This window comes from Lepisma saccharinum, chromosome 21 (genome assembly GCF_977018435.1).
Source record: "Lepisma saccharinum chromosome 21, izLepSacc3.1, whole genome shotgun sequence".
NCBI classification, from domain to species: Eukaryota; Metazoa; Arthropoda; class Insecta; order Zygentoma; family Lepismatidae; genus Lepisma; species Lepisma saccharinum.
The window spans coordinates 15,134,862-15,162,024 of NC_139249.1; the positions used below are offsets into that span (position 1 = coordinate 15,134,862).

At 39.1% G+C, this 27,163-nt stretch overlaps 1 protein-coding gene across 1 annotated transcript; it reads left to right on the top strand.

Annotated features, from left to right (window-relative positions):
- The first annotated feature begins 1,418 nt into the window (after positions 1 to 1,418).
- LOC146004012 (copine-8-like) lies at positions 1,419 to 26,823 on the top strand. The gene is made up of 6 exons (XM_083142568.1): positions 1,419 to 1,671; positions 5,727 to 6,453; positions 10,223 to 10,358; positions 13,558 to 13,785; positions 20,358 to 20,536; positions 24,695 to 26,823. The coding sequence occupies exons 1-6, from the start codon at positions 1,604 to 1,606 to the stop codon at positions 25,028 to 25,030; spliced, it is 1,674 nt and encodes a 557-aa protein (XP_082998694.1). The 5' UTR covers positions 1,419 to 1,603; the 3' UTR covers positions 25,031 to 26,823.
- Positions 26,824 to 27,163: the final 340 nt, after the last annotated feature.

Genomic DNA, 27,163 nt, shown 5'->3' on the forward strand with positions numbered 1-27,163 from the left:
TTCATTCAGATCGTTCGGCGACCAGGGCCAACTCCCGCCGCACCCTAGCTAGAGCTCTGAACTTGACAAGACTAAGAAAAGTGGACACTGCGAGTGAAGCGAGCAAGAAAATCTTACGCAATGTATTATTATTTGTATAAAATTTGTTATCGAGGTGTGCAATTTCCCTTTGTGACACCCTGCAGGTGCTCTTTGCCGTCTGGAAGACAATGCAAGAAAGACGTGAAAACTAATTCCATCTTGAGTATCCTTTTGTCCTGCTACTCTTAGATTCTACTAGTCTTGCTTTCTTTTACCTCAATGTTTGCCCCCTTTGCTCCCTAAAATTGATTTCCGTCCAAGGTTGTGGAGGGGCAATGCTCATTGCCCCCATCTGTGGATGCGCCACTGCACTGCACCCCTTTCTCCTATAGTCGCTTTGAACTTTAATCGGCTTGAAAATACTTTATTATCTTTAAGAGTATAATATCGTTTAATAACAGCGATAAGATTCCTCTACACTAAATTTCTAGGTGAAAGTATAATAATGTAGGGACATGGACGTCTGGAAGGGGGAGCAAGGATGGCCACACCTCCCCCTTAGAAATTGAATGTAGAGCTAAAAGTAGCTATATATTTCACACGTATAATTTGATTTCAGTCATAGTAATTCACATTAATGCGATAATTTAAATTCAAGTATTCGTTTTTTGAGGGGCAACACTATTATCGGGGTAATATACTCCCTTCCGTTGAAAAAATAAGCGGACGTCCATGATTAGGGGGGCGACTGCCCGCCTTGCCCCCCCCCCGTGCGCACGCCTATGGTCAGGAGTCCTGGGTTCGAATCCTTTCCTGAGTGAGACACAAATGTTTATGTTTGTCCGACCTGATGAAAATTTGAAAAGTGAATAATTGACAAGAGCGTGTACAATAATATACGAGAACAAGTTTCTAATTTGTTTGCAATTCTTTTTAATGTTCTCTCATCAAATTAATCTAATCATAGTTTTTTTCATTGTCCCGATTACCGTAAGTAAGCAGAAAAGATACAAGATATATCATCTGCCCCCCCCCCACCCTCTCTATCTTACATGGAAATAATGCTGCCGTTAAAAAATAAAACAATAATAATAAATGCTGACACGTGTGACTCGGGATTCGAACACAGTTCCCTGTGTACTACAGTGCAACACACGAAGGGCTAGCCCGACAGCATGAGGGAGATGTAGGTCGGAGGTAAACGCGAGAGGTGTGGGAAAATTGATTTTCGTTGCAGCTAGGAACAAGGAAGCGTCAGCGCGTGGAACAAGTTTGTTTTACGTCATGTGAGACACGTCATACTCCAATTATGAATTCAGAGAAAAATGCGTGTCCCCGCGTTTCCATGGAGTCAGTCATGTGACAGCTGACGACGAACAAGTTGTCCTTCACGGCAAGATACGTTCTGTTGGTTACTTCTATTGGATGCTGTGTGACGCAGTTTCGATTGTCAGGTGTCAGTGTTGTTCAGACATGTAAACAACTGTGTGTAGAAAATGTCGAAGTAGTTGTTGTAATTAGTTGTAAATTAGGGAAGTAGTGTACTTTATATCGCACACCATAGAGTGTATAGTTCCGTAGAATGACTTCGTTTCAACCTGGAACTGCAGCCCAGCCCACTAGTCAGGTGGAATTAACAATTTCTTGTAGGTGTGTATGACTACATTTTAGCATTTTGATGTATTATTCTGTGTGAAATAAGCATGCTAACGTTTCACTTTATGTCTTATTTTGTAATACACAGTATTTGCAAATACTGTTTCAACAATATCCGCATTACAAGCGAGTGAATTTTGCTCATCTTCACCTTCAAAGCCTAGATTCAGTATTCATTTTCACTGCTCTGGAGTTGCAAGTAAACATTATCTTCCACTTAGATAACGAACTGCAGAAAGATTATCTTCCATTTAAATAACGAACTGTAGAAATGACTTATCAGGAACATGTAGTTCACGGAGTCTTTACCTTTTTTTTTTCAACGTAAGAGATTTACCCGCGAAAATATGTTACCGGTGCAAGGTGGGGTCCGATGACGGAGTGTACACCTTCCAATATGGTAAATTTCTCGTATCAGACAAACGGCTGAAATTTGCTAGTTCATTTCATTTGAATATTCGTACTTACGTATTCTGCATTGAGAAACATTGCTGAAGGTGGCATTTCGCTTATTTCACGGAAATAAGCTCTATTTGCGACATATCGAGTAAGTTTTCTTCGTTTCTTTTTGCCTTCGGTAATACGCAAAATGGCGGTCACAGTTTCACTACCGTACTCGGCATGCAGTGTTTCCACCCCACTGCACCCAAAAATACCTACATAGCCCTGTAAACCATTGATGCATAGCCCCATGAACCATTCATACATAGCCCCACGAACCTTTCCGGTAAGGTTACGTTAGGTTGGGTCATGTATAGGTTACAATAGTTAAAAATTGGTTTCGAAAAAAATATGGGTTGCCCCACATACCATTCTCGCATAGCCCCACGAACCATTGACACATAGCCCCACAAACCATTTGTGGAAACGTACCTTCTTCAGTTACAAAAACATGTGTTTGGAAACACTGACCATGATTACATCATCACACACAGGCTACATCCACCTGGAAGTAAATGGATGCAAGAGCTTTTGTGCATCGGTCACACATTTATATTGAAAAATAGATGATTTAACTGCAAAATTCAATAAACGATGCGAGAAAACACTTCCCCGAACTTCCACAAGTTTAAGGTATGCCCAAATGAAAAGGAGACCTTTGCTGTAGCGGCGTTGTATCTAATCAAAGAAGGTAAATATGTTTGCCGGTAGATGGCACGGTGTTTGTCCCAGTTTGCAGGTGTAGCAAACGGCTTCGCCTGCTGTTTCCTTAGTTGGCGAGAGTTGTTTTGCGTGGACGGGTGGATTATGGATTCCTCCAGATCAGCGCAGAGAGCTGTAATCCAATTTCTTCGCGCAGAAGGCGAGCATGCTTCACAAATTTATCGCAGGATGAAGGACATTTACGGAGAGCAGTGTCTCGCACGTTGCACCATATTCCATTGGTGTCAGCATTATAAGGTGGGATGCAAAAGCACCAAGGGCTTGCCATGACCCGGGCAGCGCACGTTGTCATCAACCCTGCCACAATTGCTGCTGTGGATAATCTCGTTTGTCAGAATCGTCGTATCACCACACGTGAAATTGCTGCTGAACTGTCGATAAGCAAAGGAACTGTGCAATACATAATCCACAAGAAGCTGAGTTATGGCAACGTTTATGCACAATGGGTGCCCAAGCATCTGTCAGCGACACAGAAGGTGGAGGGAATGGGTGTGTGCTTGACCCATCTTTTGCGGTACGCGGAGCAAGGTACGGATTTAATGGCCAAGGTTGTGGCATGTGATGAGACTTGCTGTCACCATTTCGACCCTGCTTCCAAACGGATGAGCATGGAGTGGTGCCATCCCGACTCCCCACGTCCAAAAAAGCTCACTCTGTCATGAGGGCCGGAAAAATGATGCTCAGTTTATTTTTCAACGATGAAGAACCTGTACTCATCGACTGGCTGGAACGGGGTGAAGCAGTGAATTCCGAACGGTACTGCAACGCATTGTTGAGGCTTAAATAGGCCATCAGAAACAAGCACAGAGGTAAGCTCTCGAAGGGGATAGTGCTGCTCCAGGACAACGCTAGGCCACACGTGGCCAAGAAGACCCTCGACCTGCTGAGAACATTTCAATGGGAAGTCCTCACACATCCTCCGTACAGCCCTGATATTTCCCCATGTGACTCCCATATCTTCGGCCCCTTAAAACAATCACTTAAAGGTCAACTGTTCACCTGTGACGAGGAAGTGCAGAACACCGTGGAAAACTGGATCCCTAATCAACCCAGGAGTTTCTACACTGAAGCCATCAACTCCCTTCCTACGTGCTGGGATTAGTGCATCAATATCAATGGCAATTATGTGTAGGTATCATATTACACATTAACTGTACTTCACATATTATGTAATGCAAATATTCTTTAATATGATATTCTTTAGATATAACCGTAGTTTCCTTTTCATTTGGGCATACCTATTATAAAGAAACGCATTCGGTAAGTAATTTCTCGTGTAAATTTGAAAAAAATCCATTTGTTCGATACGAGAAATTTACCAAAACCACAAGTAACTAAAATATTTGGTTCAAGTTTTACCCACGAAAGTGCAATATCTCGTATCGGTATGATTGCACAACATATAGAATGTCTACAATTCCCTTCATACTTCTTCTACTCACTAAATATGCAGTCCTAGTAAAGTATCTAGAGTTCAGATGTGGGGGTCACGTGTAAAAATTGTACACTTACGTCTATATATGTTGGAAAATTACATTTTTCATTACCACAATCATTCTCCATACATAACCATAACAACCATCTTTGATGATATGAACAAGTGACGTTCGACATTCGTTACGCTGTCTACAGCGTTGACACACTGTTCCTTCGTTAATTACTTCATTAGTTGTTGCCAAAAGTAAGAACAACGAGGTAGAAGAGCATGTGGAATGCGGACTTTGATTAGAGGTAGGTTTGGCAATGGTGTTCGAGTGTTCTTTTAGAAAAATGGTGTTTTGCACAGTGACGAAAAGCTAGTGCTAAGAAACTTATATTTTGTTACAATATGTGCTCATTGGGTAAAGATTTAACTGATATCGCCACAAAACTTTTTTTGGTAAGGTTAGGGTAAGAAAGTATCTTGAATTTCGTTAACATTTGGTAGATTAACTAATTTTGGCCTTCTGATCAGTACATTATGCACGGGTAGCCTCACGAACCATGCATGGGTAGCCCCAGAAACCATCTACGGATAGCCCTACGAACCATTTCCGGTAAGGTTAGGTTAGGCAAGCTTAGTGAAAATTTTGTTCGTAAAACAATGCGATACAGCTTTTAAAAAGAAATCAACTTACATCAGCTTTTTTCACGATTTCCAGACGTGACCCCCACATTTTAACAACAGATTCGTGATTAGAAGGCCAAATTTAGTTAGTATAACAAATATTAACAAAATTGGAGACATTCTCTATATTCTGCATTCGCTCCCTCGTGTCTGACAGTTCTGCCAGTACGTTTTTCATGAAATTGTAGATCAATTCTAAACGAAAAACATCACAAAGATATATTCAACATGGAAATTTTTTTTTCCTGTATATGGATATGTGGGCAAAATGTGTCGAGTGACAGAAGAATTACATAAAACACTAACCCCATGCAGAATATCATTCAGTAATATGCTGACCCTGTAGCTTTCCTCCAGTAACAACACAAAGCAACAAAATACAATAAAAGTGTATTATAAATTGCTTGGGCAAAGAAATGTAAATGGAATTGATAATTATCTGACATAATTAAATATTCCACATTTCCAAACTAAAATGGGTCAAAAATTTTCATCATGTTTATAAGCATAAAAACTACTTCATTGCCCAAAATGGTGACCTATTATGTAATAATCAGGCCAAATTAAATATTACAGTTGCATTTTGAAACTTGCAACTTCTAATGTGAAATGGTGGCCCAGCACCTCCCACTAACTCAATCGGGATCAGCAGTGTGTCATAATTAGATGTCTCAATATCATTGGTCATCTCATTATAATTTAGTAATTCAAATTATTATCTTGTTATATTTGAGTTAGACATTGAAAATATTAATTCACCAAATTTATGTTCTTTTAGGGGCCTCCAAGGAAAAGATGTTTTATCAAAATCAGATCCAATGTGCGTGTCTTTCATCCAGCCATTTGGAGAAAGAAGATGGGTAGAGTTTCATAGAACAGAAATCATAAAAAACTCGCATGATCCAGATTTCGTTAAGAAGGTACAAATTGCATACAGATTTGAAGAGCAGCAGCCATTGAAGTTTGAAATTTATGACATAGACTCAACGAGTCCTAATTTAAAAGATCACGATTTCTTAGGGCACGCTGCCTGCACATTGGGACAAATAGTGTCGACCGGTAAAGTTCAGTTGCCGTTGTCAGGTGCACAAAGAATCGCCTCGCAAAGTTCTTCTGGGCACCTGATTATAATAGCCGAGGAACTGTCTACGCTTAAGGATGAAGCTGTTCTCGAGTTCAGAGCCGAACAACTGGACAAAAAGGACATCTTTGGGTTATCTGATCCATTCTTAATTTTCTACAAAGTTTTAGAGACTGGTGAATACTCCATCGTCCACAAGACCGAGGTGGTTAAGTACAATCTTAATCCTCATTGGAGGAGGTTTTACGTTCTTGTTAGGACACTTTGCAATGGTGATTACGACCGGAGCATCAAAGTGGAGTGTTGGGATTGGAATTCCAGTGGGAATCACAGTTTCATCGGAGAGTTTTACACAAATTTGAAGAAATTGAAAAGTGGGCCAGGGCCAGATAATGTGTATTCATGCATTAACCCAAAGAAACAGGTAAGATATAGGAGAAAAATATAATAATATATTAAAAATAAAATCCAGCCAAATCTTATGAATCTGTATGAGAAAATAATGGAATAAATTTAATTACTTATATTTTAAAACCCACTAAAAAATGAAAAGTGTGGCTTAACCAGGGATTGGACTTGTGCCTTGGCATCCCATGCCTAAGCTGTACCATACAGAGTGTCCCACAATGGTGTTTACACTCTTTGAACGTTAATAACAACAAATGTGAACTTTTTTTGGTGTCACATATCTTAAAGTTATAGATGTTTATTAGCAGCAGTACATTGCAATGCTGTAGAACAGATCGACAAACAGCAACCATGGTTTCCAGGGGAAGGGAAGGACAGGCAGTCTCAATTAGGGTGACCAGACATCCTCTTTTATCCGGACATCTCCTCCTTTTTAGGTGTCTGTCCGGCATCCGGGCGGATTTTTTAGAAATCTGCAAATGTCCTCCTTTTTTAGAAAGAGTATAGCATCAACCAAAGCAAATGTTCTGCATAGATAATGTTTCCACACATAATGATATTCATATCACTTGGGGCACGTTAAGTATTAGAGCAAATCTCACCTTGCATCTGGGAGCTGAACATGATCACTTTCCCGACTGAGTCATTAGTAGGGGTGTACTGGGTACAGAAAAGTTGGTACCGGGATCGGTAAATAAAATTTCCCATCCCGATCCCGACTTCGGGAAATTATTTCCAGACATTTCGGGATCCTGAGCAGTTCAGAACTTCCAAATGGTCGTTTTCAAAAATGTTGTTATTTCTTGATGTTTTCTGCATTGTAAGTGTCTTGACACTTCTCGGAAATTGTTAGCTTTTATTTCAGAAATGAAAAAAAAAAAGGGAAATTACATAAATTTTTATCATTTCTCGTTCCTGAAAATTTCCTGGCTTGGAAATTCTGCCACTTTTGGCTAATCGTGAATATGAGGATGAGCGATGATATGATGATTTTGATGAAGGGACACTCACAAAGGATGCCCATGCCCAGGCTGGGATTCAAACCCGGGACCTCTGGCATTGTGGCACAGTGTGCTAAAAACTCCACCACAGAGCTCGGCCATTTCATTTTCGAGTCATACATACGCGATACAGTGAGAATTTTGATTATTAATTCATATTTACTTTTACGAAATAACGAAACAAAAGTGTAAATTCATCAATGATCTTGCAAGAAAATATCCGACTTTTAAAGGATGGAAGAAACGAATATGAGGTAAAGTGTAAGGTGGCTGTCACTTTTCCCTGGTGTTGTATGAGTGCTAGAAATGTTCATGGCATTAAAAGCATATTTCTCTACCCAATCTAAACTACCTAAAATTTAAATTTGGTTTATGGAAATAAGTTAAAGCGAAGCTTACTTGTGTAGATGGCTAGGGATGCGAGTACAGAACGTGTAGACGATTTAAGCTTGTCACATTTGCATTCACTTATGGGGATATTGCATTCTAATATCCAAGAATTGTAAAAAGATTAAAATTCTGTGCTTCAAACTATAGATATTCTTAGTTATGATTGTCATGTGTGAAATAATAGATTAGGAGATTGCTTTCGTTGCTTAAAGGTAAGAGGAAATTATTTAAAATATATGTGAGCAAAACTTGGTAGGTTTTTTTTTATATTGATTAAATATGAGTAATGGCAAATGAGTTGCCATTTTTTGCGGTGTCCTCTTTTTTATGACTTTGTCCTCCTTTTTCACCATGCTCTGTCCTCGTTTTTACATGTATGTGTCTGGTCACCCTAAGTCTCAATCACATGTTACATGTCATCCAGTGTCCATGACTTTGTGATTTATACATTGTTATTCACAGTTCCCCACAGGCAGAGATCTAAGGGTGTTAAGTCAGGAGATTTGGTTGGATATTCAACACTTCTTGATCGCAAGAGTGTTGAATACTTGTGTACACTAGTACCTACCATCTGGTGGACTGTGACAGAACTGAAAACAACAGAATGCTTACACACACTCAACATATATATTGCAGCTCACAAATAGGAAAAGTCCAGTCAAGTTATTCTTAATAATTGCTCAGTTATAAATGTTCAATGAGTGTAAACACTATTGTGGAACACTCTGTATAGCTTTCCATGAGGCAAGTTATGTGTGTCATAAGCTGTCAGTTGAATTTTTATTAACTCCATAATTCTATCATGTGAATGAACTCCTTTATAATAAATTGCCTTCTTTTATTTTTTATAATTATAGCATAACTTAATCTTTAAAAACATTTTAGATTTAAATTCTGGCAGATTGTCATACTAGAGTGGGAATTGTGATCTGACATTTATTTCTTCTAACCCATCTGAATATTTTCTTTTAAAAAATGCTCTATTATCCAAGTTTTGGCATTTGTATTAATCAGTAAATGAATCAATAAAAGTAAAGGTGTAGCTAAAAGACTTTAGAAATTAACATAATGAGGAATCTCTCAAGCTTGTAATATCGGTTTATGATTGCTGTAAATGGTCACAAATTCATTCCCTCCAAATTTTTTCCAGTTTTCTCTTCATAAATTTGCAATTAATAGTAGATCCACAATACCTCCAGACATGGGTTAGTTGGCACAGGTTTATGCCATTTGTTTCACAAATTGGAAGAAATATAATGTTCTGTAGATTCTATTTGATTACTTGTGTTTGTGATTATATATCTGTTGGCTGACCACATCACAAAGAACTCATGATGGAGAGAAGTACTCTAAATTTCTTATACAAATTGGGAACGGCATTTTAAGTTATCATGGTTGCGGCAAAGAAAGAGAGTCACAACAAAATCAAATTCCTATATATAATGTTAAAGTAAAAGCAGCTCTTTGGCTCACCCAGCCTGAAATCAATGGGTACCTTGGTGCAACCTGTGGGGGGGGGGGGGATGTGGCTGGAGCATGGTGCTGATCACATCACTTCCAAAGTGGCAGACATTGAAAATATGTAGGACCCTACTCCCACATCCCCTAGATATGGTTTCATGGCATAGTGCTATATGCACGGGGAGCTTAAGGCTCGGCTGGACCTATGGCATGCGAATGGGCGATTTTTTTCAAATTTTCCTCTCCATTCGAGAAACCTCTTGGATATTTCAAAATATGAAAAGTTACATATGCTGAGAATTGCTTCTAGAGCATTGATGTGAATTTTCCTGTAGTTCTCTTTCACTGTTACCTAGATATTATCAATAGTTTAATAGACTTACATAATCACGTAACTATTGATAATATCTAGACAACAGTGAAAGAGAACTACAGGAAAATTCACGTCAATGCTCTAGAAGGAATTGTAAGCACATGTAATTTTTCATATTTTGAAATATCCAAGAGGTTTCTCGAATGGAGAGGAAAATTTGAAAAAAAAATTGCCCATTCGCATGCCAAAAATCCAGCCGAACCTCAACTTAAATATCTGTTGGCGAGTTTTTGGTAACCGTATGTTATAGTCTCTCTTCTACCAGGATCTGAACTTTTAGTGCAGGACCATTTAGGAGTTACCAAACCTTATTGCCTTCACTGACAGGAAAGGGTGGAGGGTGGCACATCCCCCCTCCCCCTTCCTGAAATTGACAATTGGTTATTTTAGCTAAGGGGCAAGATGTGACAGTGTCTATAGTTGGCCAAGGTTTCCGAGGGAAGAGCAATGATGCAGGCTGGCAAACCTGGTATATTTACATGCTGAATTTAATTATTTACCTCTGTAATAAATTAATTGTTACCTGTCATAATTCAATTTTTCTTTGTTCCTAACTATAGAAGAAGAAAGGCAGTGCATATAAAAATTCTGGACTTGTTCACTTGGTGCATTTTAACTTGCAACCAGTATATTCATTTTTGGACTATGTCAAAGGAGGAACCGACTTAAATTGCTCCTTTGCTATTGATTTTACAGGTAAGAGGAATTTGTAGTGAATTATAAAATAAATTATACAAACTTGACTGTAAATACAATACTATATATTTCCTATGTATAATTTATTCCTCGTGGTTAATTGTGATTATTACGATGAAATAAAATTGATGAAGGTAAAATGCATACATGCAACATACTCTAAGGTAATCATATTTACATGAGCTGGCAGAGGATGCTAGGATAATTGTTATCATGCTCTTGCATGATTTTATGTGTGTTTTATGGCAAATTTGTGGGCTTAGACATGTGTCATTAAATTAATTGATTTCTTGTTTTAAGTCCACTTTATGCACAGAAAGGCTAATCGGGACTGGACCTACAGTGTAAAGTGGGATCTGAACCACTGTGCCATGTGCCTCCACCAGGTATTGAACCCGGGATTCCTTGATTACAAGATGATGACGTTACCACTACACCATTGATGAGGCTCTATGTACCGTTAAATAAATTACTGTATGTAATATAAGGTAAAACTCTCCTTGGCATGTCGATAGGCTGCCTTATACTATATTTTAGAAAAATTAATAGGTTCCATGAAAATTGGGACATAATAATTAAGAAATTATTATTGTTATGTCAACAATTTTTGTTGTCTATTCATTCAGTTATATTTTTATGTTCCATGGACTGTTTAAATTGTAATTTTTATATTTTTGATGTCATCAAATAAAATTTCTGATGCAGGGAGTGGGTGATCTCAGACACTACCAAATTAGGTAGAAACTCTAGAGAACAAGGCATTAAGGCAGATGTAGAATCATTAAATTATTCCCAGATTTATTAAGGAAGAGGGCTTTTATTATGATTACAAGTTCATAATAATAATAATAGTATGATGATTAATGCCATGACATTTTTATGTCTCTGCATATGAAATTAACCAAACAAATAAAAAATATTGCGCATCCATTAGTACAAATACTTTCTGACGAGAGTTACCAAACAAAAATTTCAGGGAAAAGTGCAGGTTCAACCAAGACTTGAACCCACGTCTCTGGCATACTGTGCCATTTCTCTACCAACTGAGCTACTGAAACAGCCCTGATTTCATCTGAATTTTTGTCATCATTGTTTTACATGTGTGGAATGGTCTGTGTCACTGCTGCCCCATTTTGATCTGTTGCTTTTGAAACATCGTTGATGTCAACAGTGCCTAATTTCTGTGCTGGGAGAAATTGACGTCAAAGATCCCTTAGCAGTAGTACTGACACACAGTACAGTACATCTTCTGTGTGTACCAAATTGTAAAGTACTTGCTGTTTTTTGATGTCATGTTTTCTTTGTTAATATTCTGTGGATTATTTGTATTGTTTAATTTTTGTGTTTAAATGTAATTTGATATTAATTAATGTTTTCAAGATATACTGTATTGGCCTGAATATAAACTGCACCCTAAAATTTGAAGGAGCGAAAAGGAAAAAAAGATGATACCCGAATATAAGCCGAGGGAAGAAAAGAAAATACTGGTAAACATTTACCGGCAAATTCAGGAAAATATAATTAGCTAGAAATGAATACCTGTATAAGCTTAGAGAAGAATGAACACAATCTTAATAAAATCTATCAAGAATGCCCACAGTTTTTAGGATGCCCAGTTAGAAACAACAATGCTATTGTTGGATAACATTATGGTATCTACAATGCAGCCAGTTTCTACAATGCTATTGTTTCATTATCCTTATTTCAAAATGAGAAATCAGCACATTTTTAACAGCATATGATTTGACGAAATGTTATAATTTTTTTAAGGTCTTGAATATAAGACACATCCTAATTTTTCACAATTGAAATTTCGATAATGTGTGCGGCTTATACAGAAGGTTGATCCGTCTATATGTGTCTGATTTTGACGTCTCACCTACTTTAGGAAAAACCACGGGACCATCAGCGGTTGCCCTCCATGTGAGCACCATGGGTCCTGGCAGTAGCCCTGCACCGTAACTTCCATTGTAGGAGGCTCCGTTGAAGTACAGGAACGGGACTCTTGAGCCACTCCTCCTGGCAGGCTTTCCAGAGGCCACGGACAGTGGTGACACGACGAGATGCAAGTGCTCTTTTCAATAGGCCAAACCCGTAAAAATCCATGGGACTGGCATCAGGTGACTTCACTGGTATGTCCTGGAAGGAAATAGCGTGGATGCCGGTGTCTGCCGCCATTTGTTGCTGAAATCTCTGTGTAGAACGAGATGTATCTGATGAGGCCTTATCCATATGCAGACAGACCTGATGTATTGCATTTCCCTACAAACGGGGCAGATCGTGTGTATAAATTAGTGTGAGGATATGTTGCTGATAAAATGCGAAGTTGATTTTACAGTTTTTAGGCACCAACCGAATCGTTAACTTGCCGTCATAGCAGTATCCCGCGACAACCAGAAATCCCTTCGCGAAACTTGCTTTGCACCGACGGATGAAGTCCAGACGGGTTTTTGCGCCTCGTAGGGTGTACGTTACGGCTCAAATTTTGTCACAATCGAATAGATAAGTCCATGCTTCATCGAGTGTGGCAACAAACTTCCACTTTTCCCAGGATAGATGGCGTTCATAGAGGAGCCTGCAGTGAGTCTCTCTCTCCCTCCGATAGGCCGCAGTGAGGAAGTGTCCACGACTTTTAAACACCATCCGGAGCTTTAATTTGTTACGTAGGTTGTGGTTCACAGTTGACTGTGCCACGTGCACTCGTCTTGCCATCACACGTTGCGTAGGAGGGTTTTCCTGTAGGGACATTCGGCGCAACTTCCGAGCTATTGGTGGAGTCACCGCAGTACACGGTCACTTTCTACTCCCCTTTGTGGGTGAATGTAGTGCTGGAACGTCGTGGTGTTTATGTCGATTAATTATGTTCTTGATGGTCGTTAACCCCAATGCACATCCATTTTCCCCGCACTGTTTTTGAATCTGTGTCACGGAAAACTTAAGGTGGAAAAGTGCTACGACGTAACCTTCCCAAAATCGGTTCACTTTGGGAGCCATGGTGCACACACCACACACACACGAACTTGGCGCGATACTAGAGGCCTTTGGCTTTCTTCTGCTGTTTGAATCATTCAGATCGGTCGATTCTGTGAGCAGGGGTGAAGGTTTAAATTCGGACACATATAGACGGATCAACCTTCTGGATTCGGGCCAATACGGTGTATGTGATCCTGACTATTCATGGATATGTTTATTCTTGAAGGTTCGAATGGAAATCCAGACAGCCCTCGGTCCTTGCACTTCATGAGCCACGTTCCTAATTCGTATGAGCAAGCAATTAAGGCAGTTGGAGACATTATTCAGGACTACGACACGGATAGGAATTTTCCTGTGCTTGGATTCGGAGCTCGCCTTCCTCCAGATGGAAGAGTTTCTCATGAGTTTTTTGTGAACATGGATCCAAGTAATCCTTATTGCCAAGGAATTGGTGGTAAGTACTAATTATATATTACAAACGTTTTGATTAGGTCTTTCTGGTATAATTATGAACCACAATACTTTCCACATAAATGTTTTTTTGTCATGGGCAGTGAAAGAGGATGTGATTTTATGCTCGGATAATCAGTTTGATTGATTGATTTGGTTTATTTTACTTCGCATTTGTGTCGCCCCAGTCGAATCTGATATAGTATATGTAGTATCTTGAGATAGTATATTTCTGTGGTCATTTGGTCGCTCACAAGCCTGACATGAATACTGTTTCTTCTTGTATGTACGTATTTGAAAATAGGGAATACTGTTTCTTCTTGTATGTACGTATTTGAAAATAGGGAGTTCAACATCTGCGCGTGCATAAATTACCTATGGCTTGCACAAGGTTCGAATGTTCGGGAATTAATCTGCATTTCTTAAGGACAACAAAATTAATAATTATGTAAACGTTTTTGGCATTGGAAAAATATATTAGAAAGGTGCATTATTTACAACTTTGATTATTTTATGTAAATATTGTAAAAATCTAAATTGCATGATGTAATTATGTAAATCCATAGATACGTGTAAATATCGACCAAGTTTCCTCAAACAACCATTTAGTATAAAAAGGAACCAGAATTCTGTATATTTCGGCTATCTTACCCGATTGCTGGTATCACAAGTCTACCTCGTAGGGAGAACTGCCCAGTCCTTTGTGGATGCTGCAATTTGCTTGGGTTAGTTTCTCATAAACCTGCTGCTTCGGCTCTGGGTTCTTGTGATACCAAAAGCAACCGTGAATGATCTTGGAAGAGTTACCCGTTACAGATTTGCACTCAGATCTGCATCAGTTAACTTGAAACCAAGATTGCCGGTGGATAAGTGTTATTGTATACCGTGCATAAATGATAATAAACCAGACTTTATTGGAAGAAAGTTCCATACCCTTTCATTTCTAACCTAAGAAAGGTATAAAATCTGACAAGTCAGGCCCTACAATCTAATTACCCTAATACCTAACTAAGAAGTCTGATTCAGGGTAACTTAGTAACCCATCCTAGGCCCTAGAGGACCATTGTAGGTGCGTGTCACATTTCTTCCACGTTTCGGCTAATTTCAAGATGAGGATGAGTGATGATATGATGCAATTGATGAAGGGACACACACTGAACACCCATGCCCAGGACAGGATTCGAACCCAGGACTGGGCCTACAGTTTAAAGTGGAATCTGAACCACTGCACAATGTGCCTCGACCAAGAATTGAACCAGGGACTTCTTGATTACAAGGTGACAGCCTTATCACTACACTCAGGAAGAAGCCCCTCCTCCTCCCCTCAAAGAATGCAGATATACAAAATGGCTTGTTGTTGCTTCTCTGCCACTCTTGGCTAATTGCAAAGATGAAGATGAGTGATGAAGTTGATGAACGGACACTCACGAGAACACCCATGCCCTGATATGACAGAGCGACTAATCTCTTTTTTGTTCTGACACTTGGAAGTTGGTTTCAAAATACTTATGCTTTAGAACTGTTTGTTGAGATCTTGAGATAGTATATTCCTGTGGTCAGTTGGTCACTCACAAGCCTGACATGAATACTTTTCCTTCTTGTATGTACGTACGAGGAGGTACCGAAAAAAAAACCAGAATCATAATGTTGCGCGGCTTATCGATGTAGTTACGGCTTGTGCCGCTAGGTGTCATTAGTATGGGATATCTTTCATCAATCTGCAAGTTGGCATTATTCTGTGCTGAGCGGTTCGTTCGTAGTGTTGCATTGTTTGTGGTGTTGCAGCAAGAGTCTGGCGATTTTTGAGTGATTGTTGAGATGGCGGACCACAAGGAGCAAAGGACCTGTGTTAAATTTTGTTTCTTGTTGGGAAAAACGGCTGCTGACACCGTTGTTATGCTTCGCCAAGCTTTTAATGAAGCTGCTTTGGGAAAGACACAAGTCTACGAGTGGTTTTCCCGGTTCAAAGATGGCGACAGGTCAACTGAGGACTTGCGAAGGTCTTGCCGTCCTTCAACAGGCAGAAATAAAGAAAACAAGATGCCATTAATAAAGATCGTCGAAAGACCATCGAGCAAATTTCTGAAGAAGTGGAGTTGTCCTGGAGTACCTGCCAGAACATTTTAACTGACGATTTGAAGATGAGACGGGTGTCTGCTAAATTTGTGCCTCACTTGCTGTCAGAGCAGGGAAAGAATCGAGTGAATGTTTGTCGCGACTTGAAGGCTGAACTGCACAAGGACCCAAATTTTCTCAAACGAATTGTGACTGGGGATGAGTCCTGGTGCTATGGGTACGATCCTGAATCAAAACAAGCATCCAGCCAGTGGAAGACTCAAAATTAACCACGTCCCAAGAAAGCACGTCAAGTTTGATCCAATGTGAAAACAATGTTGATTTGTTTCTTTGATGTGAATGGGATTGTCCACAGGGAATTTCTTCCCCAAGGACAAACAGTGAACCAGCAATTTTACCTGAATGTCTTGAGAAGATTGCGTGAAAGTGTGCGACGGAAGCGTCCAGAACTGTGGAGAAGTGGAATGTGGTTACTGCACCATGACAACGCCCCAGCCCACACGGCCATGTCAGTGCGACAGTTCTTGGCAAGGAACAACATGGTGCTTGTGCCCCATCCCCCATACTCACCCGATTTAGTGCCCTGTGACTTTTTTTTGTTCCCGTGGATGAAGAGGAATGTGAAAGGGAAGCGATTCCATGACGTCAATGAGGTCAAAGACATTACGGACAAAACCTTGAAGAGTATTGCGCCAGAGGAGTTTCGAAACTGTATTCAACAGTGGGAAAAACGTTGGGACAATTGCATTAAAGCACATGGGCAATACTTTGAAGGTGACTAGAGTAGACATGCTTACCTGAATGTACCTACAACATGTACATGTACGGTCAAAATAAAACAAGGTGACAAAATTCCGTTTTTTTTTTTTTGGGTACCTCCTCGTATTGCTTACATTTTAGAGTTATTCCTCCCATATGTTTAAATATTTGTAATAAATAAACTACAAGAGGAATAAGAGCACTATGTTGAATAACATATTCATAATTGGTCACCAATTAGCAGCCAATTTGAGCTGTGTACGAATTCCAATTGTTGTTGTAGGTTTTCATGACCGGGCTGCCCTACTCATTCGCTGTGATCAGAATGTTACATTTGAAAAGTAGCTTTGCTACTGCTACAACTACTCTTCCAAAATGTAGCTTCACTACTTTTGCGCTACTTCTGCGTAAGAAAACGTAAAACAACCTTATGGATATTCAAAACAAGTCCCTAGTATGATAGTTGTATTTGCTGGAAAATAGCTGTTATTTATTAACTTGATTCCCGTCATTCGATAATTTCTACTAAAGTGTTTGAGAATAACGTACCTATGTAAGTGGCATATCAATTCAAATTGGATATATGACTATTGCAATCAGGGTGTTACCCAAATTAACGATTACAAATATACACAAACGCAATTTGGTAGGATTATTTATGTTTACATATCAACATATTTTTCTTGAGAATAAGTATTTCATTTTTAATAGACTGATATTAAATCAGTATTTTGAACGAAAAATATATATATATCTGTCTCTTTCAAGGATGATAATTGTCGTGAACATGATGGATAAGGTTGGCACTATTGCTTTGTCATTGTAATGGAAAGTGGATCGCTCGATTTTGCATTGCAAGTTGTGTTTTATGTTTTATACAGTAATTAATTACATTTTGCTGTCTTTTACACCATGGATATCCACAGGATTTGTTCCAGGGGTGGCACACACTACACATTTTTTTCCAGGGGTGCTGCAAATGAGGCATGTATCTCCCAAAAAGCAGCTGAAAAGAAACATAGCTGTTAGCCAGAATATATTCACATATGGCAGTTAGTTACCTCGATATTAGAATAATTCATATACTAATTAAATAAAATATGCATATGTCTATAGTCTGCGATAACAAGATATTTATAATCTAGATTATCTGTATTTGCATGTAATAGACTTTGTCTTTATGAACCTCTGTCAATAGTAGGAGTTATTGTCAATTTTTTTTGACACTGTTGCCACATTCAAAATTTACCTCAAAACGCTGAGAAGAAATGTAGCTGTAGTGAAATTTTCGCTACAACCATGAAATTTTGTAACTTCGCTGCAGCTACAATTTTGAAAATGTAGCGCCGCTGCAGCTACAGCTACAAATTTTGTAGCTAGCTACAGTAGCACCCTCTCCAATTTACTCACGATGGTGAGTGGCCACCGGTCCTATAAACAGTCCAAAATCTCAGGAAAGTTGTTACACTTTCCCGAGGAGACTCGAACCTGCACACACTTCGTAGCCGGGGGTGCGGAATTAGGGTTTGCAAAACATTTTTGTGGAGCATGCAATATACACAGCACTTGCTAGTATCACTAATGAAATTCGAACCGATACATCAGCATCGATATCAGGTCAGCCCTAGTCCTTATCTCTAGCAAAGTGATAATCCACTTTGCATAAAACAAGTAATTTGTCTTCGAGGGAATGGGCATGCAAGAAATTATCAGACTACCCTATAGCCCCAGTCTCAACCATATTAAGCTGTAGTGTAGTGATGAAAATTACATTTCAACTACCAACAGAGCCATTTTTAATGTTTTTTTTTTGTTTTTTTTTACACACATATATGCATGTTACTTGAATTGTATAAGGTATGCCCAAATGAAAAGGAGACCTTTGCTGTAACGGCATTGTATCTATGAAAAACTAAATATGCTGACCAAGGCAGTAATTTATTTTATTAAAAACATAAACTAAACGTAACGTTTCAACCTTCTAGCAAGAGATGAGAAGCAGGATAGACTGGACATAAACAGAAGAAGGAAGAAAACGGGCAGGGAAGAATTGGAAGAGAAAGAAAAAGAGAGAAGGTTTGGAATAAGGAGTATGGGGAAGACCACAGAAAAGATATGCAAAGTGCTTAGGAAAGCGGGAATTAAAACTTACAGGAAGGGAGGGAGAAGCATCTTAGGAATAGCGAGGAATGCTAACAAGAATAAGGAAAACAGAGAAGAGGAAGAGGAAGGGATTATCTACGAAGTGAAATGTAAAGAATGTCAGAGTGTGTACATAGGAGAAACTAAGTAAAGGCTGAAAGACAGGTTAAAACAACATAGGGATGATGTATGACTTAAGAGAGAGAGAAATGCAATATTTAAACACACGAGAGATACAGGACATGACATAGAGTGGGATGAGGCTAAGCAGATAGGAAGGGAGAAGAGAATGCTAGTGAGAAAATGGAAGGAGTTCCAAGGAAATAGAGAAGAAAGGTGAAGAAGACACAATGAACTGGAATGGGGGACTGAAGTTAAACAAAGAATGGAAGAAGATGTTAGAAAGAGTGGAAAGGACAAGAGAGAAAGAGGAGAGGAGAAGGAAGAAAAATCAAGGGAAAAGATCATGAGATTAAAAGTCCAACCACATTCTATATGGAAGTAATTGAGTTTAGCCTTTGAGGTGAAAGTAAAGTTGGTGAAAGTGAAAGCCACCTTCTAGAAAGTTCCAAACAACTTTCTAAATAGTCTGGAGGGAGTAATGTTTGTGTATATATAAGGCCCTGTTTTTGTATCTTGTTACTTTTGTACTTGATACAGAGTCTGAAGAAGACCTTGCTAGAAGGTTGAAACGTTACGTTTAGTTTATGTTTTTAATAAAATAAATTACTGCCTTGGTCAGCATATTTAGTTTTTCATAATCATGGAAACAAGGCTTAATGGTGTTATAACATTGTATCTAATCGAAGAAGGTAAATATCTTTGCCGAGAGATGGTGCAGTGTCTGTCCCAGGTTGCAGGTGTAGCGAATGGCTTCGCCTGCTGTTTCCTCAGTTGGCGAGAGTTGTTTTGCGTAGATGGGTGCATTATGGATTCCTCCAGATCAGCGCAGAGAGCTGTAATCCAATTTGGAATGAAGGACCTCTACTCATCAACTGGCTGGAACAGGGTGAAACAGTGAACTCTGAACGGTACTGCAACACGTTGTTGAGGCTTAAACATGCCATCAAAAACAAGCGCAGAGGTAAGCTCTTGAATGTGTGCTGATCCACGACAATGCTAGGCCACATGTGGCCAAGAAGACCCTCGACCTGCTGAGAACATTTCAATGGGAAGTCCTCATACATCCTCCGTACAGCCTTGATATTTCCCCATGTGCCTCCCATATCTTCGGCTCCTTAAAACAATCACTGAAAGGTCAACTGTTCATCTGTGACAAGGACGTGCAGAACACCGTGGAAAACCGGATCCGTAAGCAACCCAGGAGTTTCTACACTGAGGCCATCCACTCTCTTTCTACGCCCTGGGATCAGTGCATCAATTTCAATGGCAATTATGTGTAGGTATCATGCTACACATTAACTGTAATTCACATATGTAATGCAAATATTTTGTAATATAATATTCTTTAGATATAACGGTAGTCTCCTTTTCATTTGGGCATACCTTATATTATTTATACATGTAGCAGTAAGTAGTGGTCTATCGATAGAACTATCACATCAATAAATTTACTTACATACATTTTTTTGTATTCAGGTGTTTTGGAAGCATATAGAAATTGCATTCGTCAGATTCAGCTGTACGGGCCTACAAATTTCTCACCTGTGATAAATCACGTGGCACGTTTTGCATCAACTTACCGTGATGGATCAAAATACTTCATACTGTTGATACTTACAGATGGCGTTATCACAGACATGCAGGACACTGTTCAGGTGAGTACAATTTGTTTGTAATGGTTATTGGAATTATTATTTATGTTTTAATTATGTATTAGATTTGTCATCTCATATGTAAACGTCGAATTATCCACATGCATTATTTTGTGAACGTAAGGATGAAATAAATGATACTTTGAAGAAATATATGGGAATAGGACTCCTGGGTAGCCAAATGGTTAGCGCTCTTGCCGTGGGTCTGATTCACGGTGGAAGCTCAAAGAATTTCGGTGTTGAGGACAATTTGAGAGCTAATTGAAAAGATGAAGTAGCAGGCTCCGGTCTCAAAAGCCAGAGAACAACAGCAGTTAGACTCAATGTGCTTACCACGTGTCACCCAGCGAAAAGTCACTTGTCAGGCCTTGGCTCTGCAAGGGCCGTTGCACCATGGGAGTTTAATATATTGTACTAACGTGCTGGGATGCATTAGTCATGGATTTCCTACCACCTCTTCCCACATGGTCATGGTTAAATAATAATTGGTTACTGACTAATTATTGTTTTCCACTGTTTCCATTCTGTGCCTGGTCAACGCAGATGTCAAGCCCTTCTATCTACTGATCTCCTCTTTCCCCTGTGCTCCAATCCTGCCCTTTTCTTCTCATTCCCCTCACTGCCTCATTTTTCCATCAACATCTTGTTATTACAGACCCTATAAGTAGCCATTTGTGCTTGTCTTCATGGCAGAGTAGTGAGCACAGCATGCTACGATGCCCAGGTTCAAATCTCAGTCTGGGCATGGGTGTTCATTGTGAGTGTCTCATCAATTTCATCATATCATCACTCATCATATTCGCGATTAGCTAAAAGTGGCAGAAAAAGCAAACTAAAATAAACCAAATCAAATAGCCATATGTAGTTTTCCAATAATTAAATACAATAAATAAGAATGAGAAGAAGTATACTTTGTATACAAATGCTTGTGGATGCACAGAGGTGTTCATTTTAAATCTACCATCCTCACCCTCGTGGCTCACCCTCACCTCACCCTCACCTTGCTGTCATTCTCGTGGGCTGCCCTCTCTATCACCCTCACAAGTTCACAAGTTTTCTGGAGGGACAAGGTGAGGTCTGCCCTCATGAGGGTCACTCTCCGGATGGTGAACACCTCTGCAGGACTTGGTCTGATAGTAGATATTTAAAATACATGCTTAAAGTAAAGTTAAAAATGGTTTTAAATAAGGATAGTGGTGTTACATTTTGCAGCAGCTATTTGTTAGAGCCTGCAAACAAGGTATATTTTTAGTGTTAGAGTTGGGTGTCTGACTACTATGTGAGAGATCCAGGTTCGATTCCTGGTGGGGGAGAACCGGAATTTTTTCCATCTGTTCAAGCAGCTCCGGCATCCGCCCAGCATCGTATAAAGTGGGTACCTGGAGGAAACTGGGGGATAAAGGCAGCCAGAGGTGTGGTGATGATAGCATCACCCTCACCTTCGGCCATGATGAAGAAAGTGTGGGGCCCTAACTCCACACCCCCTATACGACTTCATGGCAAAACACAGGGGATCACTTTACTTTTTAGACTGGTAATGTAATCAGGGTTCCCACTGGCCTGGAAGTTCCAGAAAACGTGGAAACTTAAGTGAAAATCAAGTTGTCTTGTAGTTGCTATGATTTGAGAATGAAAGCAAAATTCACTTTTCCTTGACGGGCTTCTTGATGGCCGATATTGTACCTAGTCTGGCCATAAATACTGTTACAAACTTTCGGCTTGGACTGTACATCTGGAAGTCAGGCTCATGAACCAAGGTTGTGCTGAAGTTCACTCCTGACCATTGTGTGTTCAGCTGTGAAAGAGCAAGCGTGTATCTTCTTGTGCTTAGGATGGAGTGGGGTGAATATGAAAACAGAGTAGCCGTAATTGCTCTGCATATGGTTGGGAAGTCACTCGCAGATTTTCCAGCCCCTAAAAATTCCGAAGATCAGCAAAAGGTATGTGTATCAGACAATCCAGAGATTCACTGATACTGTTAGCATGAAAGATCGCCCAAGAGTTGGTCGACTTCACACCGTATGAACAGCTGCGGCTGTTAATGCAGTGCTGGCTCGCATCCACCGAAATCCCATCCGGAAGCCAATGATGATGGCACAGGAGCTGAACATTTCACAACAATCAATGTTTAGGGTACTTAATGAAGACCTTGGAATTGGAGCTTACTGGTGGAGTACTGGAAATTTCCTGACGACACAAGTGAAGAAGCAGAGGGAACTGAAATCTAGACTGCTCCTGCAGCAGTACGTTGCCAATGGGCATTGCAGGATTCTCTTCACTGATAAGAAATTGTTCACCACTGAATGAAGTTTTAACCGCCAAAATGAAAGGGTGTATGCTTCAACTCTCGAGAAGTTTGTGAGAGAGTTCCCAAAAATCAGCCCCCCTCAGTCATGGTTTGGTGGGGGGTGAGCTATGAGAGTTCCACCAGGCCTCATTTTTGAGAAAAGGGCTTAAAAGCCGTGTGAAAGTGTATGTGGAAAGTTTTCCTGGACCCTCTCGTGACACTGTTGAACCAAACAATGTTTCACAATGAATCCTGGATGTTCGAGAAATATTCTGCCCCAGCTCATATAGCAAGGATGACGCGACGGTGACTGGAGACAAATGTACTCGATTTCATTTCCACTTTTGATTAGCCATCTGATAGCCATGATCTCAGTACCTTGGACTACAAACTGTGCCAAGAGCCAGAGGGGATTGTCTGCAAGAAGAGGCACCCTATAACTGAAAGTTAAAAGTGCTCCTTGATAGCAGCAGGGGCGGACTTTCCCATCAAGACCATCCGTGCTGAAATAGATTACTGGCCAGGGAGACTTCGAGCCTGTGTGAGGGTGAAAAGTGTACATTTTGAAAACTGATTGGTGTTATCTGCGTGTAATATATGTAAGTGTAACATACTAAAAGAACATTTAAAAATCTGAAACCATATTCAATTTAATCACAAAATAGTGTGTAACAGTATTTATGGCCAGACTAGGTATATAAAAATGTTTTTATAGTTTATTTTTATTAAATTATTTTGAGTTACATAGAAGAAACTTTATTTCTCTTGAGTAGCAAGTGCAGTTTAACATTGAAAACTTAGCACACTGAATAATCTCAAAATTTATTTTAAAACTGCCTGGAGAACCAGTAAAAAGTTGAGGAATTTGTTTTTCCAGCATGAGTGGGAATCCTTGTAATATATGCTTATAATCATAAAGTACCAATAAGAAAAAATACTGATACCCATATGAACAAAATAAATCGAATTGTAAGGTTTATTCCCTGGAGATTGTATTGCTACTAAGGATGACCACAAAAGCCAGATAACTGATATCCGGATTTCAAATTATCCGATATCCATTTTGGATGCAATGGATAATTTGGATATATTGATATTCCGGATAGAACAGATTTTGTGAAGGATTTGTGGAAAATATGTACAGTGAAATACAAAAATCACATATAAAATAACATGTGGATAGCCCGTAAAATGGATAAATGGTAAAACTGTCCGGATAATGGACACATTCAGATATCCTGACATTTTGGATAATCCAAATATCCAGATAATCTGGAGAATAATAATCCAGATATCAGAATATCCGATGTCCGGATATTTGAAATCTTTTAGAAAAATATCCAAATTTGACCATCCCTGATTGCTTCTTGAGTGTTACTATATAATTTCTGCTTGAATGACAAGTTTGTCAACATTTGGTTATATTATGTACTGAAACATTATGTTCTCTTATGTTTTGCATGAAAATATAATACTGAAAAATCCTCAATTATGAACAAATATTGACTTATTGAGGGTCCATGCTTTGGTTAGAACTTTTGCCTTTGGTGTGTGCAGTCCTGGGTTCAATTCCTGGTGGGAGACCCCAAAATTTTGACGTTGATCCAGTGTTGTGAGGAAAATTGGGGGCTCTGGTTTTGAAACCCAGAAAACAGTGGTGATGGGACTCGATACACTAACCAATCGTTACCCAGTGAAAAGGCCACTCTGTCAGGCCTGCCCTTAGAGGGCAATTTGCAGTGAGGTCAGAGGTTGCCATGCCAAGTCATTGGTTGAGCCTTGGCCTTAATTGTCAAGCACTGAAGTTCCACCCCAGTTTAATATATTCTGAGGTTTTGCGTATAATTTTTGAAACTCGAAATGTTCTTTCATAGGCAATAGTTGCTGCTTCAGGGTTGCCAATGTCCATTATAATAGTTGGAATTGGAAATGCCGACTTTGATGCAATGGAGACTTTGGATGCGGACACTGTGGCTTTGCGCTCGCGTGGTGTCCAAGCAGCCAGAGACATCGTGCAGTTTGTCCCATTCCGCAAGTTCTTTCAGAGGGATGAACCTCAAGCGGCAAACCTGCGGCTGGCTAGGGAAGTCCTTTTAGAGATACCAGCACAGTTCTTGGGTTACATGAAGGCCAACAACGTGGTACCTAATCCCCCGAAGCAAGATATTACTATACTTCCACCAGATCCTGAATTACTCGAAGTTGCATAAAGCACAATTTATTGCTTTTATTTTATTCCATTTGCTGTTATTTAGCTGTGAGTAAGTGTGTGCCATACATGTGTTCATATTGAGATTTCCAATTATTCTGTTGTAGGCATTCGTGGTGATACATGTTCTTTTGTAAATGTTTTTCAATCTCAAAAAACTTCAACTTTTCCTGCTTTTTCTATTTGTATTGTATTGGTCTTTACTTCTGAAATACTTTTACATGCTTTGTACAATTTTGCTCATTGGTGACACGTGCATATTTATATAAATGTGTACTGTGTTGAATCTTATTAAATGTTTGGAGAGCATTCATTATAATGTGAATCTCTGTTGCATGTAAATAAAAGCCAGGACATTCTTATATTCGTATTTATGGAATTCTCAATTAATTATATGTGCATGCATGATTCCTGAGCAGTTGGCGACGATTAGGAGAACATGCAGACAGTTGCCCCCCCACATTTGCACTCTTTGCCCCCTGCACTATGGCTTTGTCTACCAAGATAAAATAAACTGTCCTTGCCCCCTACAGTTTTGGCATCCAATTCTCCGCCACTGTTTCTGAGATTCGGTTTTGTCAAACCGTTCTAAGTTTTATGCAAGTTTATGCACATACTGTATTGTTGCTGATGTTATTTGTCATGCATTAAAATTTTATGGATATGTTCCCTTTATGTACTCACATGTGCATATAAAAATTCTTGTCAGTGTATTATTGTTATTAATCCTAGTCTGGCTGTTGTTTACATTAGAAAGTACAAAGTCTTAATAGAAGTTTGTTCAATATTGATGCATATTTTTAAAACTACAGTTCAGTGTTATAAATTTGTGGTGTACCTGATTTGTTCTATTTTTAAATGTTTATTCTTGTTGTTTTTGTACACCCTACTGGTGTGTAACATTAGTCTTTCAGTAGAGCATTTATTAATGCAAAAAGATACAAAGAAAATCAAATTTTGTGAAAGCATTATGTTACTGCCACTTTTGTGAAGTCATGTCACACAAAACTTATGAATTAAGTTTGCATCTCGTGAAGCTTAGGTGAGATTGTACTCCAAATATCTTCTTGTGATGCTTAATATATAAAATCCATTTCTGCAAGGTTAAAATGGTAGAAAAAATCAAATCCGGTTCTGGGTTCTGTTCTCATCGTCAATCATTCTTATCATTGTGAGATATCTTTGGAGACAGCCTTTAGTAAACAAAATAAAATATGACCTCTTACATGCTTCTATCTTTAAAATGCTTGAGAGTTGAAGAAAATTACAGAACAATTACATAGAAAGTGGAACGCCAACTCTCTTCGTTGGCTTGACGTATTCAGAAATACAGATAACTTATCCACAGTTATCGTTATTAATGACCACTAAACACCTTACATTGTTTTCAAAACACCCCAATTTAGGATTTAAGACACTGTTTAACCCGTAAATGCCTATGTGATATGACTTTGGGAACATACTGCAGTTAAGATAATGCTTCAAAGATTCATAGCCAAAATGTAATAGAAGTTATTTATATATTGTTTCATAACAATCGTGGATATATATATATGCATATTAACTTTAGAAAGTGAAAAATTTCAAATTGCACATACAAAATCGTATTTTCTTGAGAAAAGTAGTTTAGCCAGATCTATACTGAATAAAATTGAGCCATGGTGTTCTAGTTGGTAAGGCATCTGACTGCCGCGTGGGAGACCAGGCTTCGATTCCTGGGGTGGGTGATCTAAGGTTGGACATTTTCCAACCTTGTCCCCATCTACCATCAAACAATGGTACCTGGATGGGGGGGGGGGGGGGGGGGTTAAAGGCAGCTGAGCATTTTGCTGATCACATCATCTCAAAAATGGCCAAGATCGAAGAATGTGCATCCGCCTATATATGCCTCACAGCATGGCAAAGTTCACGGGAAACTTTACCTGTACCTCTATACTGAATAAAATGAGGTGTGATTTGTAATTCTACCATTAATAGTTTCAGAGATAGATTTTAAAAAAAAATAAAATGTAGTAGTTAATTTCATATGCACAAAATACAGCCTTGGAGTTGAAACAAACACTGTTGAGGGTTATAGACTTGTATCAAATTGATTTAAGAATCTATATTCCTCCACAAAAACCTCTTTACTATG

What these genes read in the sequence shown, in the direction of transcription:
- LOC146004012 (XM_083142568.1), top strand. Translation starts at nt 1,604, where the DNA reads ATGACTTCGTTTCAACCTGGAACTGCAGCCCAGCCCACTAGTCAGGTG. An exon ending in CTTTGCTATTGATTTTACAG is followed by an intron (nt 10,359 to 13,557) that starts GTAAGAGGAATT and finishes TTATTCTTGAAG; the next exon opens with GTTCGAATGGAAATCCAGAC. An exon ending in TTATTGCCAAGGAATTGGTG is followed by an intron (nt 13,786 to 20,357) that starts GTAAGTACTAAT and finishes TTTTGTATTCAG; the next exon opens with GTGTTTTGGAAGCATATAGA.